The sequence below is a fragment of the Anas platyrhynchos genome, chromosome 5 (assembly GCF_047663525.1).
Source record: "Anas platyrhynchos isolate ZD024472 breed Pekin duck chromosome 5, IASCAAS_PekinDuck_T2T, whole genome shotgun sequence".
In the NCBI taxonomy this organism is placed as follows: domain Eukaryota; kingdom Metazoa; phylum Chordata; class Aves; order Anseriformes; family Anatidae; genus Anas; species Anas platyrhynchos.
In genome coordinates, this window is record NC_092591.1 from 15,663,636 (window position 1) to 15,680,138 (window position 16,503).

Sequence of the window (16,503 nt, forward strand, 5' to 3'; positions counted from 1 at the left end):
CCAGAGAGATTGTGGAGTCTCCGTCACTGGAGACAATCAAAACACTACTGGACACAATCCTGAGCAAACTGCTGTACCTCCCTACAAGCATCAACCCCCCTGCCTTGAGCAATGGGTTGTACTACGTGATCTCCCGAGGTTCCTCCTTCAACACTGCTGTCACTGTGTTCCCACTGGCTTGCCACAGCAGTCACAGATTACTGTAGTGAGTAGGGATGAGCTCAGGATACCAGGCTGTCTGATCTGACCCAGCTGAACTTGGCACATGATCAGAGGGGCCTGCTCCCCACATGCCAGATCACAAGATATTAAGCTGGTCTAAAGGCTTGTGCTATTCAACACCCACGTTCCCAGGCTTCCACCCCCTGTCCCTAGGCCATACTTGTAACTGGGATCACCTGCATACAATGGCATCCTGGCTGCATTCCTTTTCACCTGGGCACACGGCTGTGCAAGTGGCCCCAGAGTTGCTATAGCAGCTCACACTGCTAGCAGTTTCTCCATGTGGGAGTGTATAGTGAGGTACATTTATGGCTGTATTTGTTAATGTAGCAAAACAGTGTTTTAAACCCTGCAACTATTAGAACCATCACTGAGATCATCCAGAGACAATCATGCCCAGGCATGGATATGCAGGAGACAAACAGGCTAGTTCACACACACACACAAAAATAAAATAAAATAATAAATAAAAAAATTGTCCCAGTGCATCAAGCCTAGTTCTCTTGCCTTAGTGGCACAAATGTTATAGTGATTGGAAGTTGTACTCACGATCTATCACTGATTACTATTTCTGGTGACTCTCTTGTTCATAGAAAAAAAATAAATTTTGGCAATTGATCTGTGTATGAGTGTTTGATATTAACAAGCAGCAAGTTCAGTTTGAAGAAAAGTGGTTTGAATCTAACCAGGGTGATCAGATATTCATGAATAATAAAATGTCACATGAGACATATATTCAGCAAAGTTAGGTGTCCAGTAAAACTAGTTTCAACGTTGTTTGCTCTGCCTAATCTCTAAAATTATAATGTGTGAGTCACAGCCCTTAGATGATCTTAACCTTTACTAGAGGATACCCTGCTTTGTGTTCAGCAGCATAAACAACTGAGCAAGGACCTGTGCAGACCTGGTGAACACAACAGGAGACCCTTTGACTGTACCGTAAGTCATGCATATTTTTTGCTGTGGAATTACTGTCAACTGTTACAACTGTTTCTAAATAATAAATTGATAAATTGTATTTTCTTATTCAAAATACATTTTAAAGCTTTTTGCATTTTTTATTAGTTTATTTTTTAAATATTAAAGATATATCCTCTGTGAGGGCACATTCATATAGCATAAGCCTCTTTTGGAAAACATGTTGAAATGTTTGAGAGAGTTAAATGAAGTAAAGGTGTGATAAATAACAAATATGGTGCATGAAATGAAACAGAAGTGGGGATTTAAGTATTACTTTCTAAAGCTTCTAGAGATCTCAGGAAAAAAAAAAGGATAAAGTGAAAGGTTAAAAGAATTAGAATAAGAGTAACAGTGGAGCAGGTCACAAACAAATCAGTGTACAGTTTTAACTATGTAGTTATAAAAACAAACTTTTTGAAAGTGGTTCGGCAAGGGGTTCAGGTTGGAACAGATGCTCTTCCTTGCAATAGTAGTATTGTTATAACCATAATATTCAAAGAGTGTCAATATATAAAAGTAGAGATCTGTATTCTGAATTCACTGAAGAGTGAATTGGAGAACCAAGACATAGGAAAGTGGAGAATGCAAATGCAGAGTCATGTGGGAGCTGGTAAAGATTCAACAAATCAACATGATTTTACAAGGCATGAGAGTCTAAATATAATTTCACATTGCAAATCAGACACCTAGCTTAGGTTTTCCATTTCAAAATCATTTTATTTTATTCTAGGGAGTATTTTATTTTATTAAAGATTCTGTAGGTAAAGCAATATACTACAGGAGGATGTTCTAGATTTCTAAATATGTTCCACCTCTTTACTTTCTTCTGTCTGTTGACAAAAGTTGTTGAACTAATTATGGTACCATTAATACTAATTTCTGGAGTTAAAGGTATTGCTACAGATGTGAATGGATTATTTTCTTGTTAGTTTGGAAAAGGCTTTCCTGTTCTGTGGGTATCTTTTAGTTTTGTTCCTCTAGATTTCACTCATTCATCTTAACATTTTGCCATTGCAGCCTTTTATCCTAAAATCACCTCTCACTTGATTTGTGATGATAAAAGCATGATTGGTCTCGTGTTTCCTCTATCTTTTTGTTTGTTTGTTTTGTTGATAATTTTCAGTCACAAATCTGAAACTTTGCATGCAGCAGGCACACTTGATTCCATTTGCTTTTCTACATACTTAACTCATTTTCCCTTTTTTAATAAACAATATTGTCTTTCAATGGTCTTGATGATTTTCTAATTGCTCAAAGCAGATTTCTCTCTTTCATTAGTTATATGGAAGTTTATTTGGTTGCTTGCTTTTAAATAGTGCTTATTTGTTCAAGCTTTATGGAATTACTGTGAATTTTCATCACTTCCTCATTAAGAAGTGCATTTACTTTCTCTCTGATGCCTCTATGTTTACCCATAGCCCATTTGAAAATGTGTGTAATATTTTGATTGTCACAATGGAGGAATACTGTGTGTTTCTTTCACTTTGGTTATCTATTTATTTATTTGTTTATCTTCATCTTGCTAAATTTAACTGACTAGTCTTGACTGGCCCCCTTACCCTCTGTTCTTTAGACCTGTACTTTTGACTTACAGTTTTTTTTTTTTTTTTAATCACTTAAAACCACATTAAAAACAGAACTCTGGGGAGACAAAAAAAAAAAAAAAAAAAATTCAGAGAAAATGTAGCCTAACCTTAATGAGGGTGCTTTTCATATTACTTCACTTTGCTTTGATTTTAATTTTTATTCTTTCATAATTAGTTCAGTAAATTGAGTAATATTCAAAAGCCTACTTCCTTGAAATGGAAAGCTGGTATCTCTGAATTCAAATGGCTTGGAATCACTGGTACTAAGCTAATTCTGTACAGTGAATGGGCTGACTTATTGCAAAGTATGAGGTAAAAAGATCTGTAAGCCAAGTGTTATTTTTATTTTCTTCTTTTACAGATTTATACAAACATGAAGCTGTTTTTCCTGTGCCTTTTAATTGTTGGAATTCATTCCAACAGTTATCTCTATGAGCCTAATCGCCAAGGTGTAAGAAACCAAAATCAAAGAGGCCAAGAAAATCGATATATGCTGCAACAGACTGTAGGGAACAGTGTTTGTCAGTTTGCATGCTGTTTCTACAAGGAGATTTCTTCTCGTGAAAACAGTGGGAATATTTTCTTTTCTCCCTTGAGCATCTCTACTGCCTTTGCAATGCTGACTCTCGGTGCCAGATCTGACACTCTGACACAGATTCTTAGGGTCCTTAGTTTTAACCCACGTGAAATTTCTGAAAACCAAATACATGAAGGTTATCGTCAACTCATGCAAATGGTAAACAGAAAGAATGAAGCATTACAGCTGAATATGGGAAATGTCCTGTTTGTGCTTGACCAGTTGAAACCACAAGAAAAATTTTTAAATAATCTCAGAAACTACTATGAAGGAGAAGCTTATCCTATGAACTTCAAGAGGGCTAATCAAGCCCAGATGAAGATCAATGAATATGTAGCAGGAAGAACCAATGGGAAAATCAGGGACCTCATAAATAACCTTGATCCACTTACTGAAATTCTCCTCATTAGTTATATTTATTTTAATGGTAAGATATACATATCTTATTCTCTTACTTCATGTACTATTTCCTCAGGTCAGTCTTTGACTTCATCACCTTTTTTTGCAATATGTTTTCTCATAGGGAATCATATCTTGTTTTCCTTTTGTTCTCATTCATGTTTAATTATAAACAAAGCTATTAGAAATTATTGTCTGCTTAATGCTGATTATAATTTTAGCAAAATTCAAGGCAAATTTTCCTCATATATTGTAATGTATACATTTCTTTCCCGATAAAAAGTGAAATATACTTTCAGGAAGGCATTTCTATGCAGTAAGGTATGTAGTCCTTTACAATCTAGTAAGATTTATTTTTATACTAAGACTTTTTCCTTCTCCACTTAGGATTTTTGTTTTAACAACTTTGGAGATAAATTTAAAGAACACTGTTAAAGTAAAACAAGATGTTACCTAAAAGCAAAGCCATGCACTTACTCAATATTTCTGCAGTTATGGACTATAATTATGTATCCAAAGCTAAACATGTAAAAATAGTTTTAGTAGTTTTAGTTTCACACTGATGTTCTGTTTTCAGTATGCCTTCAATAATAGTGTCAACGTAGTGTTGATGTGTCTAAAGGCATAGGTCTTCAAACTATTTTTTTTTTTTTTTTGATTTGCAGATCCTAATATTTTCCAGTGAAGAAATGGATTCCCCTTCCCCCCCCCCCCCCCCCCCCAGTATCAAATACAAGCCTTCTGATAATAAGATAATAAGCTTGTTTTTCTTAAGTAACTTACGGAGTCTGCTTAGATATGGTCTACAGATCTTCCCAGAGCTTTTCAGACTGCTGTAATGAGAAGAAGAGAAGCAAGGTTGTAAGGCTTAAAGAGTTATCTAATAACAGATACTGTATCTTCTTTTTAGGAACACATCTGAAATGCTTGTATCTCAACGCATGCAGTATGAGGAACAAAGGAAATGAACTGGAAGCTTTGGTCCTCTCCTAGAGCTGTGATATCATTGGTATTAGTGAGACTTGCTGGGATGAGTCCTACAGTTGGAGTGCTGTGATGGAGGGCTGTTCAGGAGGGATAGGCAGGGTAGGCGAGACAAGGCGTTGCACTGTACACAAGAAGGAGATCAGAGTGGATAGCCCTTGTACTTAGGGATAATCATAGAATCATTAAGTTTGGAAAAAACCTTCAAGATCAACTACTCCTTCTGAGAATAAATTTTTCCTAATTTCCAACCTGAAATTAGGTTGGAATAATGTGGTAGAGAGCCTCTGGATGAGGTTTTATAGGGATGGATAGAAAAGCAGAAGTCTTTTTGGCTGTCTACTATCAACCACCCACCCAGGATGATAACACTGATATTGTAGGCCTTGGGGGAGATGTGATGGTATGTGGCTGTCTTGACCATGGTGATCATGAAATAGTTGAGTTCAAAATTTTTGGTGGCATGAGAAAAAAAGGTCAGCAGATTTGCCATCTTGGACTTGAAGAGAGTAGACTTTAAGCTTCATAACCGGTGGCCTTTCCATTTTTGGTCACCAAAATTGCAAGGGACTTTTTCTATCAGCTGAACGTTCATAAGGTTGTGATGCTTAATGTTCACCCCAGTGTACTGAAAGAGCACTGAAGAAGTTAGTGGATGTTATAGCTGGACCCCTCTCAGCAATTTACCAAAGGTCATGGGAGTTTGGGGAGGTCTCTGATGTCTAGCCATTACACCATTCTACAAGATGGGCATGAGAGAAGCCCCAGGAAATGATAGACATCAGCTCCTGGAAACGTCATGGAGAACATTGTCCTGAGTGTTATTGAAAGTCATTTAAAGAATGTCAGGCATAGTCACCATGGATCATGAAGGGAAAATCCTGCCTTAGTAGTTTGATAAGATCACCCATTTAGCAGATGAAGGGAAGGCAGTGGACGTAATCTTTCTGTATTTCATTAGGGTCTTTGATACTGTCCCTCACAGTATCCTTCTGAAGGTATTGTCCAACTGTGAGATAAACAGGTTCACACTGCACTGGGTGATGAACTGATTCAATGGTGGAACTCAAAGTGTTGTAATGAATGGAGATAGCAGATAGTCACTATTCTGCCATATTTAGCACCGGTCTTGCCTCTCCTTGAATATTGTGTGCAGTTCTGGGCTCCACAATATAAAAAGGATGCTAAGGTAGTTGAATGCATCCAAAGGAAGACAAAAAAGCTGGTAGAAGAGTCGGAAGACAGGTTGTATGGGGAGAGGTTGAGGACACTTGAGATGTCTGATCTGGAGAAAAGGAGGCTCAGAGGTGATCTCATTGCTCTTTACAACTTCCTGAGAAGAGGAAGGGCTGATCTCTTTGTCTTAGTTACCAATGACAGAATGTGAGGGAACTGCACAAAGTTGCACCTGGGTAGGTTCAGACTAGATATAAGGAAAAATTTCTGTTCTGTGAGGGTTGTCAGACACTGGAACAGGATTCCTAGAAAGAGGGTTGATGTCCCATGCCCATAAGTGTTCAGGGGGCATTTGGGCGATGCACTCAATAATATGCTTGAACTTTTGGGTAGCCCTGAAGTAGTCAGGAAATTGGACTTGACAATCTTTACAGATCCTTTCCGACTGAACTATTCTAATTCTATTCTAGTTCTTTCAAACCTCTCTCTTACTCATTTTATCACATTCTGAAAACTAAGCAATTGCAGAAAAATAATATTATGCAATTTATCTGCTAAAAATATTGTTAAGCTTTTAAACTGAAATGGAGAAGGCATTCATTAAAAATTATATTCTTTCAAAACTATTAATTTATTAATAAAGGTGTTTCCATTCCTGTCCTCAGTCTGACAATTCCCCCAAATAGTATTTCTTAATTCTCTTGAGTACAAACTCTTTTGTCTGAAATAACGTTTTCAAGAGAGGTTTTTAAGTACCATATGTCATGTTTTTCAAAACTAGCAAAAACAAACAAACAAACAAACAAACAACAAAAAAAAACAGAACACATTTTTTTCCCCTGAAAGGTGTTTGCAAACAGAGCAATAGATTCAGTAAAATCTCAAATGTTCTAACCTCTAAATGTTCTTGATACACAATGGGGAAAAAAGCCAGAGAAAATTCGTATTATCAAGACTCTTCTGGAGTCTTGTTCTCTCTATATACATTACAGCTTTCCTTACACAGTACTGGTGACTGTCCTTTCTGTTTTTTTGTGGTATAACTTAGTTTAGAAGTCCTTCCCTAAGGACAAAAGTCTGGAAATGTTTTCCTGTTTCTCAGCCAGTGGACATGCTATTCTACCACAGTACACGGGTCCCTTATCATTCCCTAGTTGAGTTGATCACCACAAAGTATCATACGGTGAGGTTAATTTTTCCACTTGAACTCTGTAAAGCATTTGAGAAAGGTGCCATCCTAGAAGGTAACCTCGTAAGAAAGAGGAGAGTGTAAGGAATGAGAGTTCCTATGAAAGAGGGGGAGAGGATTACTGAATATCATCTCTGTCAAACCTGTGTGTTAAATTCTAACATTCTGCTCAGTTTTTAATCAAGTAAAGCTCATTTTGAAATCAGTGGGTGTTTTCCCTAAGTTGAGCATTGCGTAAAGGTTGTTGGAATGTTTCAGGAATTGTGTCACTCATATTTTTGTGATTCTTTTTTTTTTTTTTCTTTTTTTTTTTTTTTTTCCTTTTTTTTTTCCTTAAACCTTATCAAGGCAAAAATCCTGCCTGTTACATGTTTGATGAAAGAAGTCAGCCAATAACATCAGAATTGTGTTATTGTGGTCAGTACTAATGAAGAAACACGAAATCAGTAATTTTTCTTGTCTTAAGAGTAATGATGGTTGTCAGTTTATATTTTTGTAGCCCAAGACATGCAGTAACTAAATCTCATTTCACTTTTTCAAAGTAGGATGTAAGTGCTGTTCATGGCTATTCCACAGATGGTAGAGACAGCAGGTAATAAGTTCATTTATACTAAGCTGCCTAGTAATCATTGTTCAAGCACAAATCAAAAATAATACCATCTTGTTTCATGATTTTTTGGTGGCACTTCATTTAATATTGTGATTCTGCTTTTGCCTGCTAAACTTGATCAAAGGTGACCTTTGTTATTCAAAGCAAAATTTACTACAGAGAAATGCCTTTCTTTAAAAACAAAACAAAAAGCAAGCAAACAAACAAACCAAACAAGCACCATTAAAACCAAAAACCTTCTTCCTCCTTTTTTATATCTAGCTCAGCCTCTGAAATGGATGAGGTGAGTATCTAGAACTCAGTTTAGAAATTTCTTCCCAGTAATAATCCTTCAGAATTTCAATTTAGACAGTTTTTTTCACTATGACTAAGTGAAGAGCATTTGGAAATTTAATGTTTTGAGTTTATTTATTTATTTTATTTTTTACCCCAGCAGTTTCGTATGATTAGGTTCTTTGTGTTTTTAAATACAATCAGGTAAAATGTCATATGAAACCCTTCATTCTGGAAGTAACCTGAATCTCTTTATTTCTCTAGAGAATTTAACCCTCATTTCTCCCTCCACAAGTCCCTTTGGTGGGAACAAGCAAAAGGGAGAATCTTTCTTCTTATCTCCTGTTTAAAGGCTGCATCATATGAGGGCTTTATAGGCACCTTGAAATGGTTGTTTTGAAGGAAAAATGCACACGTCCCTTTACAGATTAGAATATTTGGTGAGAAATTTCAATTAAGTACAATCAGTCCTGCTGAAAGAAATGAGGGGGTTTTGTACATCACAGCTCTTCCTATTGAACTATTATGAGTATTCAGTAAGACCAAGTGCTTGTTGCAAACTGGTTTATCTTTGAAGCTGATCCAGGTGTAACAGTTTCTACTTCTATGAATGTGTCCTATGGTTTCATGTGCTCAGAATATCCTATAACTCTGTGTCTTATATTTCAAGCTGAATGGGAAAAACCTTTTGACCCAAAGTACACTAAAAGGGATAAATTCTTTGTGGATGGGAACAAGGCTGTTGAAGTCCCAATGATGTTTGGAATGGGCCTGTTCAAGCATGGCTATGATGAACAGCTGTCTTCCACAGTCGTGCAAATGGATTATAAAGGAGGTGCTTCAGCATTTTTTGTTCTGCCTGATCAAGGAAAAATGAGGAAGCTGGAGAAAAAATTGTCTTGTGAACGTATGGCAAGATGGAGGACATTAGTCTCAAAAAGGTAAAATTCTGAAGTTCTTGGGTCAGAGAGTAGGCAAGGAAGCCCATCAGTTTTAATCTGCTGGGCTATGATACAGATCAGGGTATTAAATTTAATTCTATTTTAATCTGTGGAAGAATTCCCACAGAAGGCTGAAATTTGTCTCTCTGGTGCTCCTGTGGTTTTACATTTAGTACTGCATGAATTGGAAACTTTCACTGCTATGGGACTTTTCTGATCCTGCATTTTATTTCATGTTTTCCACTATAGCCGCCAATTCTCTGTCATAATCTGTCTTAATACCTCTTCCATCTTTTTTTCTCTCTCTTTTTTTTTTTTTTCCCCTCTCTTGTCATCTGCTTCTGTCATCTTCTGTTTACAACTAAACTACTACCATTTTCCTTCTTTTTTTTTATTGGCTTTTTCTTCCTTTCTCTCTGCATGTTTTTTGGTAATCACACATTAAATGCTGAAATGGTACTTTCCACTTGGCCATTGTGGGAACAAAACTAAATGTATAGAGCATCTGACTTTGCAGAGCCAATGTATTCATGCTCTTTGAAGACATAGAAAGGTGATATTGTATTAATACATATCTGTTTCAAGGTAACTTTGAGAGAAGACAATATATATATTATTTATATATCTAATATATATATATTTATATATCTAATAAAATAGATTCCTGCTTCATTAGTTTCACATGTAGGAGTAACCTTTGATAGGACAAAATATGTGTACAAGTGTAGGCAAAACTTTTACAAAATTAAACCCTTGTGTTCCTCAGATTTATGAATATGTCATGTAAGAGACCTTCACACATTCACATTTGGAAATGGTGTTTTAAATTATCAGTTTTAAAGTTGCAAATGACATCCTAATATGTCAAATTGTGTCATGCTCTTTACTCTGATTCACAGTCAAAAATTTTCAAAGAATTCTGAACTATTTTACAGAAGGGAAAAAAAAAAAGACATAAAAAGAGTGTGTGATTCTTGGTGTAGCTTCACAGTTTATAATTTCCTTGGAATAGCTAATAGCTATGTGGTTGGTCACTAAAAGCACTATAGGACAAATCAGAAGCTGAATCAATTTACTTATGAATCATTTCTGCCAAAGAAACACAATTTGCTTTTAAAACCAGCAAAAAATTGCTAAATACAAATGAGAGTTTTTGTTTCCTCTCCAAATCCTTCCCCCCCACCCTCAATTGAAATAGATGAATAGGCGTACAACTTATATTATAAAAAAGGCAACTCTACCAAAGACCTTGAACTTCTTTCACACAGGTCCCCATTTTTAATTATGCTAGCTCTCTCCTGCAAACTAATGAGACAGACTTCTCCTTTTCCCTGTAGTTTTCAAAGCAACTGATGGCATTTTTTTCTATCCTTTGGAGCTTATGGGATGTCTCAATAAATGGCTTTAATGGTAGAATGTGGAATGATGTAACAGTTTGCGGCAAGTTATTTTTGTCCCTGTTTCTCTACCTGCAATCTGACGTTGACACAATTTGCAGAAGTATTGTGAGGAACATTGTTCATTATTGTTGAGTTTGAAATGTGAGATAGTGCCAAGGTATTGACACAGCTAAGTACAGACAGCTTAGATCTATTTGGTGGTTGAACTGTGGAGAAAATATTCCTTTCTCTTCTCAAAAGTATATCACAGTGCTTCCTGTCCAGTCACATTGTTGCTATATGCCTACAGCTTTCCCTTTCCTGCATGTTGAAAGCAAGTGGGGGCTTGTAAATGAGTGCCTTTATGTAATAGATAGACAGATGATGCAATGATTGTTGCATCCTTACTTGAGAGAGCAATCAGTGCCATCACAAATTAAGTAGAAGAGATCAGCAAGCCATTATCAATCCACCAGCACTCTCATTTTTGGCTACCAGCCAGACTTTGCATTAGATTTATAGAGATGCTGTGCTGTGAAAGTATGAACCCTTCACTTTCCACCTGCCCACTGGATGACTTGCTCTTTGGCAAATTTAATTAAGTGCTCCACATTCTCCTTTCCCTGGAATCCTGGACAGTTTTTCTGGTTTCTAACCAGAAAACAGTACCTACAATCAACATCGTCATCACTGTCTCTAACTCAAGTGCTGCTTCTAGCTGTGAATGTTCCTTTTAACCTTAGAAAAGAAACTGTTAGATCCTTACTAAAAGATCAAGGAAGAAGGGTTTATTAATTTATTAAAAACATCAAACTAGTCACTTTCCCAAATAAAATAAAATAACATCAAGTAACTCAGACACCAGACTTGACACAGATAAATAATTATCTGTTTAGTAGCTGGACTCTGTCAAAGTGCTTTTGTTTGTTATTTTGTCATCTGTACAATCACAGCCACATATTGTCCTTCTCTGCTATATCTTCTCTGTCCTTGATTTTATATGATAAACTTACAAGGCCAACGTTTCTTTCAAAAGTGATCAGTGAACTTGGATGTGCTGGATTTTCTGTGTCCAGCCTGGGACACCTGAAAGAATATCTTTTTCACAAGGTGAAACCTCTGCATCCTCCAGTAATGGGGCATGTTTAAGATCTTTCCAGCAGAATGCACAATGCATCACTAACTTCTGAAAATGTCAGATGAAGAACATTAAAGAGGTACATATGTGCTGTTGTGTTGGCTCACTCTGCAGACTAGAGACCTTAGCCTCTCAACTAGCCTAGCAACATTGTTATAAACCTTTTCTTCTCCCCTAATTAGTGCTATATATCTCATTACCTCATGATGTTCAATATGGTCAAATGCCAGGCCCTGCACCTGGGTCAAGGCAATCCCAAACATGAGTACAGGCTAGATGATAAGTGGATTGAGCAGCCCTGTCAAGAAGGACCTGGGAGTGTTGGTTGATGAGAAACTTGACATGAGACAGCAATGTGTACCTGCAGCACAGAAAGCCAACTATATCCTAAGCCACATGAAAAGTAGCATGGCCAGCATGTTGAGAGAGGTGGTTCTCCACCTCTGCTTTGTGCTCATGTGCCCCACCTGGAGTGCTGCATTCAGCTCTGGAGCACCCAGCACAAGGACATAGAAGTATTAGAACGAATCTAGAGGAGAGCTACAAAGATGTTTGAGGGTCTGGAACACCTCATCTATGAATACAAGTTGAGGAAGTTGGTGTTGTTCATCCCTGGAGAAAAGAGAAGGCTCCAGGGAGACCTTATAGTGGCCTTCCAGTACCTAAAGGGGGCTACAGGAAAGATGGGGGTTGGGGGGAGGGGGCTGGGGAGGGGAGCTTTTGTCAAGGCATGTAGTGACAGGACAAGAGGGAATGGATTTAAACTAAAAGAGGGTAGATTTAGATTATATATTAAGAATAAATTGTTTACTATAAGGGTGAAACAGGTTGTCTAGAGAAGTTGTGGGTGCCCCATCCCTAGATATTCAGTGTCAGGTTGGATGGGGCTTTGGGCAACTTGTTCTGATGGGAGCTGTCCCTGACCATGGAAGGGGAGTTGGAAATAGGTAATCTTTAAGGTCCCTTCCAACCCAAACCATTCTATGGTTCTATAATCTCCCACCTAGGCTAGAGAAAGCCTGCAAGCAAAATGAGTTGTGTTTCAGGACTGTGTTAAACTGTGATATCTGACCAAAAGCTTCATCATATTCTTGTGCTTCTTTTCTGGCAGCTCAGCAAATTTTTATCTTCCGAAATTCACTCTTTATGGGAGATATAACCTAAAAAATATGCTATATAGAATGGGTATCATGGATGTATTCACTGATAAGGCTGATCTCTCTGGGATCACTGGACAGCCCCAGCACAGAATTTCCCAGGTAAGTCATACTGCTTTTTATTTTATGGGCCCATGGTTACTGATGCTCACATCACTTTACTTTTAAACACTCATGATGCAAAACTCACATAAGAAGGGTTCACTTCACATGAAAAGGCAGAATTTGACATGCAGAGTATTTCACCCATGTTACTTGGGCTGTCATTCACATTGCAATGGAGCAGGTAAAAAGTCCATAACTTTTTAATCCAGGAGTCATTTTTGTTCTTCTGGGGACCCCCTTATAAAACAGACAAGACCAAGTTGTCATCTCCCCACACCTTGGTGCCCTCATGTACTGTGTTGTTACGGTTCTGTCTCTACTTCCTTTTGCCTGTCTGTGGGTAAAAAGAGACTGTAGGATGTATTGTTGCTTGTGTTTTATGGTAGGAAGGGGAGAGGAAAAACAATGCTTGTTTTTAAACATTTTGGGAGAAAGGAAAATGCATTTCCTGAAAACAATTGGCTTCAAGCCTGTGAGCAATGAGTTCCATTAGTGTCAGTTTCAGGCAAAAGCTGCAGATAAGTTATACTTCAAGATAAAGAGAGTTTAAAGTTGACAATCAGCACTAACAGGCAGTGCCAATTTCATTGTCTAATATGAGAAAAACAACAAACTGCAGGTGGAAGTCAATGAATTAGGATTTGTGAATGCCTTGATTTTGGAAATTAAAACTTGAACTTTTCTCCATAAGTTTCAATTTGCAAAATCAAGACATTCAGAGATCCTAATTCATTGACTTCCATTTCTAGCCTCCTCCTTTATTACCTTTTTTTTTTTCAAAGACATTAAAGAACATGAAAAAAATAATTTCAGGGTGCTATTCATTGTGTTAAATTGCATGTTAATTCTTCAACTCTATGAACTTGTCAAAGACAATTAAATGTGATTTTGCTCTCTTTTAAGGTTTATTCTAGCTCCAAGGATCTGCATTAGAGACAACACGAAACAGGAAAAGAAACAAAGCAAAAGTTTTTATGAGCAGAGAGATGTTCTTACCTCAGAGTTGAGCTCTCTAAGTCTAAGAAAACCATGCTTTCTGGTGATAATTTCTTACTAACATCTTCACAGACTTCTAGCTCAAGTTCTTGTTTAGGTAACTAGTTTTGTACCCCATTGACTTGTAACATGTCTGTTTCTTCACAGGCTATACATCAGGCTGTGGTGAAGGTGGATGAGACTGGCACCGAAGCAGCAGCTGCCACAGGCATGGAAATAGTGCCTATGTCTGTTCCAGTTACTATTAAAATGAACAGGCCCTTCCTAATGGTCATAACTTTGGAGAACAATATACTTTTCATGGGAAAAATTGTGAACCCTCTGAAAAAAGATTAAGTTGATATTCATATTAGGTACGCAGTTATCAACACTGTTAAATCTAACGTTTCACCTGTATAGCATGGCTACAGAGAGGTCTCCCACCTCTTAACTATGTTATTCACTGTTTTTTTGTAGATGAGACACTTCAACAATTTGTAATAGTTGCATGTTTGTTTGGGTCTTTTTTTTTTTTTTTTTTTTTTTTTTTTAAGAAGGTTACATTCAGGCAAAACTGTCATTAGATCTGGCACAAAGTAGGCCTGTGTAATACCAACAGCATACATACATTTTCTAGCAGGGAAGATGAGGAGCATATGAGCATGTGGGTGGAGAGGATTGTGTAAGCCTGCTTCTTCCCTCATGGCTGCCTTCTCACCACTATTTTTTTTTTTTTTTCATTGACTAACAAATGGGTGCAAGTTATCGCACTTTATTACTTGTTCCCATTTTCCTACCAACATGAAGTTCAAATTTAGAATAGATTTTAACATACATAGTGCTTACTACCTTGCATAATACCATTGTTCAGTGAGTCTGTTATCTCCTTGCCTTTCAGATGTTCTGGCATCTAAGCTGCTGCAAAGGGGGGTCATAGAGGCGTGTTTTTCCCTTGCAGATATACCCTTGTCTATCCACTGTTTCTGTAAGAGTTCCCAATCCAAACTCATTCCAGAGTAGATGTTTCAGAATTGAGTCTAAGAAAAGAAGACATAGATCAAATCTCTACAGCTTCCTGGATCAGACCTTTGTAAATCTGATATAAAGCTTAGAGCAGCCAGAGTATCTTCTGGCCTGTGCCAGCACCTAAACCAGCTACTAGAGGAAAAGTATGCCATCTCCTTGTGGTGCCAGTGCCTGTAGCATTACCATCTGGCTCTGGGAGATTACCCATGGTAGTAAGCACCATTGCAGTATTGTTTGTAGGACTGAGCACCCTACCAGTAGCACCTTATACCCCATTGGTGACTTTTACCATGTCTTGATATAACCCCTTCTGTTCCCGGACTGTCCAGTAACACAACATTGGTATTCTATTTATCATCCACTTCATAGTTAGTATAGCAGCAATATTATAGGATCTGTTTTCACTATTAGGATACACAATATCAAAAGCCACATTCATACTGCACATGCTTATTTATTTTTTCTTAAGTTTACTTTCTTATCTATTTTTACTTCTTGTTTCAGAACATCTATCAGTATTTTATTTCTGTGTTCATTTTCATGATATATATCTGATTTCTGGTTGCAGGAGGGGTAAATTATTGACTAAAATGGGTTAGTCTGTTAATGGGTGTTAAGCATTAACAACAGTCTTTGTACGGTCTTGAAATACACAGACAAATGTACTATGGTAGAAGAACAACAATGAATAAATATGTCATTAAAAGTTTCTAATTTTGCTATTTTATTTCTGTAATTTAGAGTTAAGAATTAAGAAGCATGGTTCCAGCATTTTTTTTACCAGTATCAAGAAACATTTATATATTGTTCATATTCCAGTATATATTGCTCAGCATGATAATGCCAGTAAAAAACTTCAGAAAGCCCTCTCTCCATGGCCTGAACATTAAATCTCATTCAGCATATAGCAGGTTATTTCTGTTAGGAGGAGCAGTTACTGGGAAGGTTGGGCATTTCTTTGATACATCAGTGTTTATTTTAAAGGCTATACAAAACGTATTGCTTCTACTTTATCAAATGTATAGATTCATGTGTGTCCCTCATCGTCTCTGTTCTGAAAAGGTCTCACTTGACTCTGATTGTTATGTTACCAGTCTTGACTTGTGTTTTGTGCTGCAGTTCTTGTTCCTTCAGCTACTTTATTCCATAAACAAAATATGTTTGCTCCTAAATTCTATACTGAGTGATAGAGAGATATTCTGTCAGCCACCTAGATCATACTTTTTTTTTTCTTTAATAGATTATGACAGAAGAATGAAAGAAATACTTAGAATCTATCAGCTTTTTGTATTTCCATGTAATATCACAGGTATACAACAGAGAAGAAAAACTCATCTGTGTGATATTTAAATTGGGCACTAAGGAAGAATAAGCTCATTATCTCACACATTAAAAGTTAGATATACTCAACTTGTTTTCATTTGTCCTTGACTACATCACTGCATTTACAGCAAGCCTTAACAGAGGACATTTTTCTACAGGTTCTTGCAGACCTTTGCATTCTAATATAAAATATTCTAATTCTGAAATTTGTATTCTAATGTAAAATATTATTCTAATTTTGTATTCTAATCTCATAGTATTTATATTCTAATATAGAATACAAAGAAAAGAAGGCTCTGGGGAGACCTCATTGCAGCCTTTCAGTTCCTAAACAAGGAACAAGGAAACTGCCTACAAGGAAGCAGAAGAGGTACTCTTTGTCAGGGAGTGTAGTGATAAGACAAGAAGTAATAGTTTTAAAGTAAAAAAGGATAGATTTAGATTGGACATTTGAAGAAATTCTTCACTATGAGGGTGGTGAGA

General features: G+C 36.9%; 1 protein-coding gene across 1 annotated transcript; it reads left to right on the forward strand.

Annotated features, from left to right (window-relative positions):
• Positions 1-1,024: 1,024 nt before the first annotated feature.
• LOC101791174 (serpin A3-4) lies at positions 1,025-15,407 on the forward strand. The gene is made up of 5 exons (XM_072038346.1): positions 1,025-1,161; positions 3,130-3,772; positions 8,647-8,917; positions 12,546-12,693; positions 13,840-15,407. The coding sequence occupies exons 2-5, from the start codon at positions 3,142-3,144 to the stop codon at positions 14,026-14,028; spliced, it is 1,239 nt and encodes a 412-aa protein (XP_071894447.1). The 5' UTR covers positions 1,025-1,161; positions 3,130-3,141; the 3' UTR covers positions 14,029-15,407.
• The last annotated feature ends 1,096 nt before the right edge of the window (positions 15,408-16,503 follow it).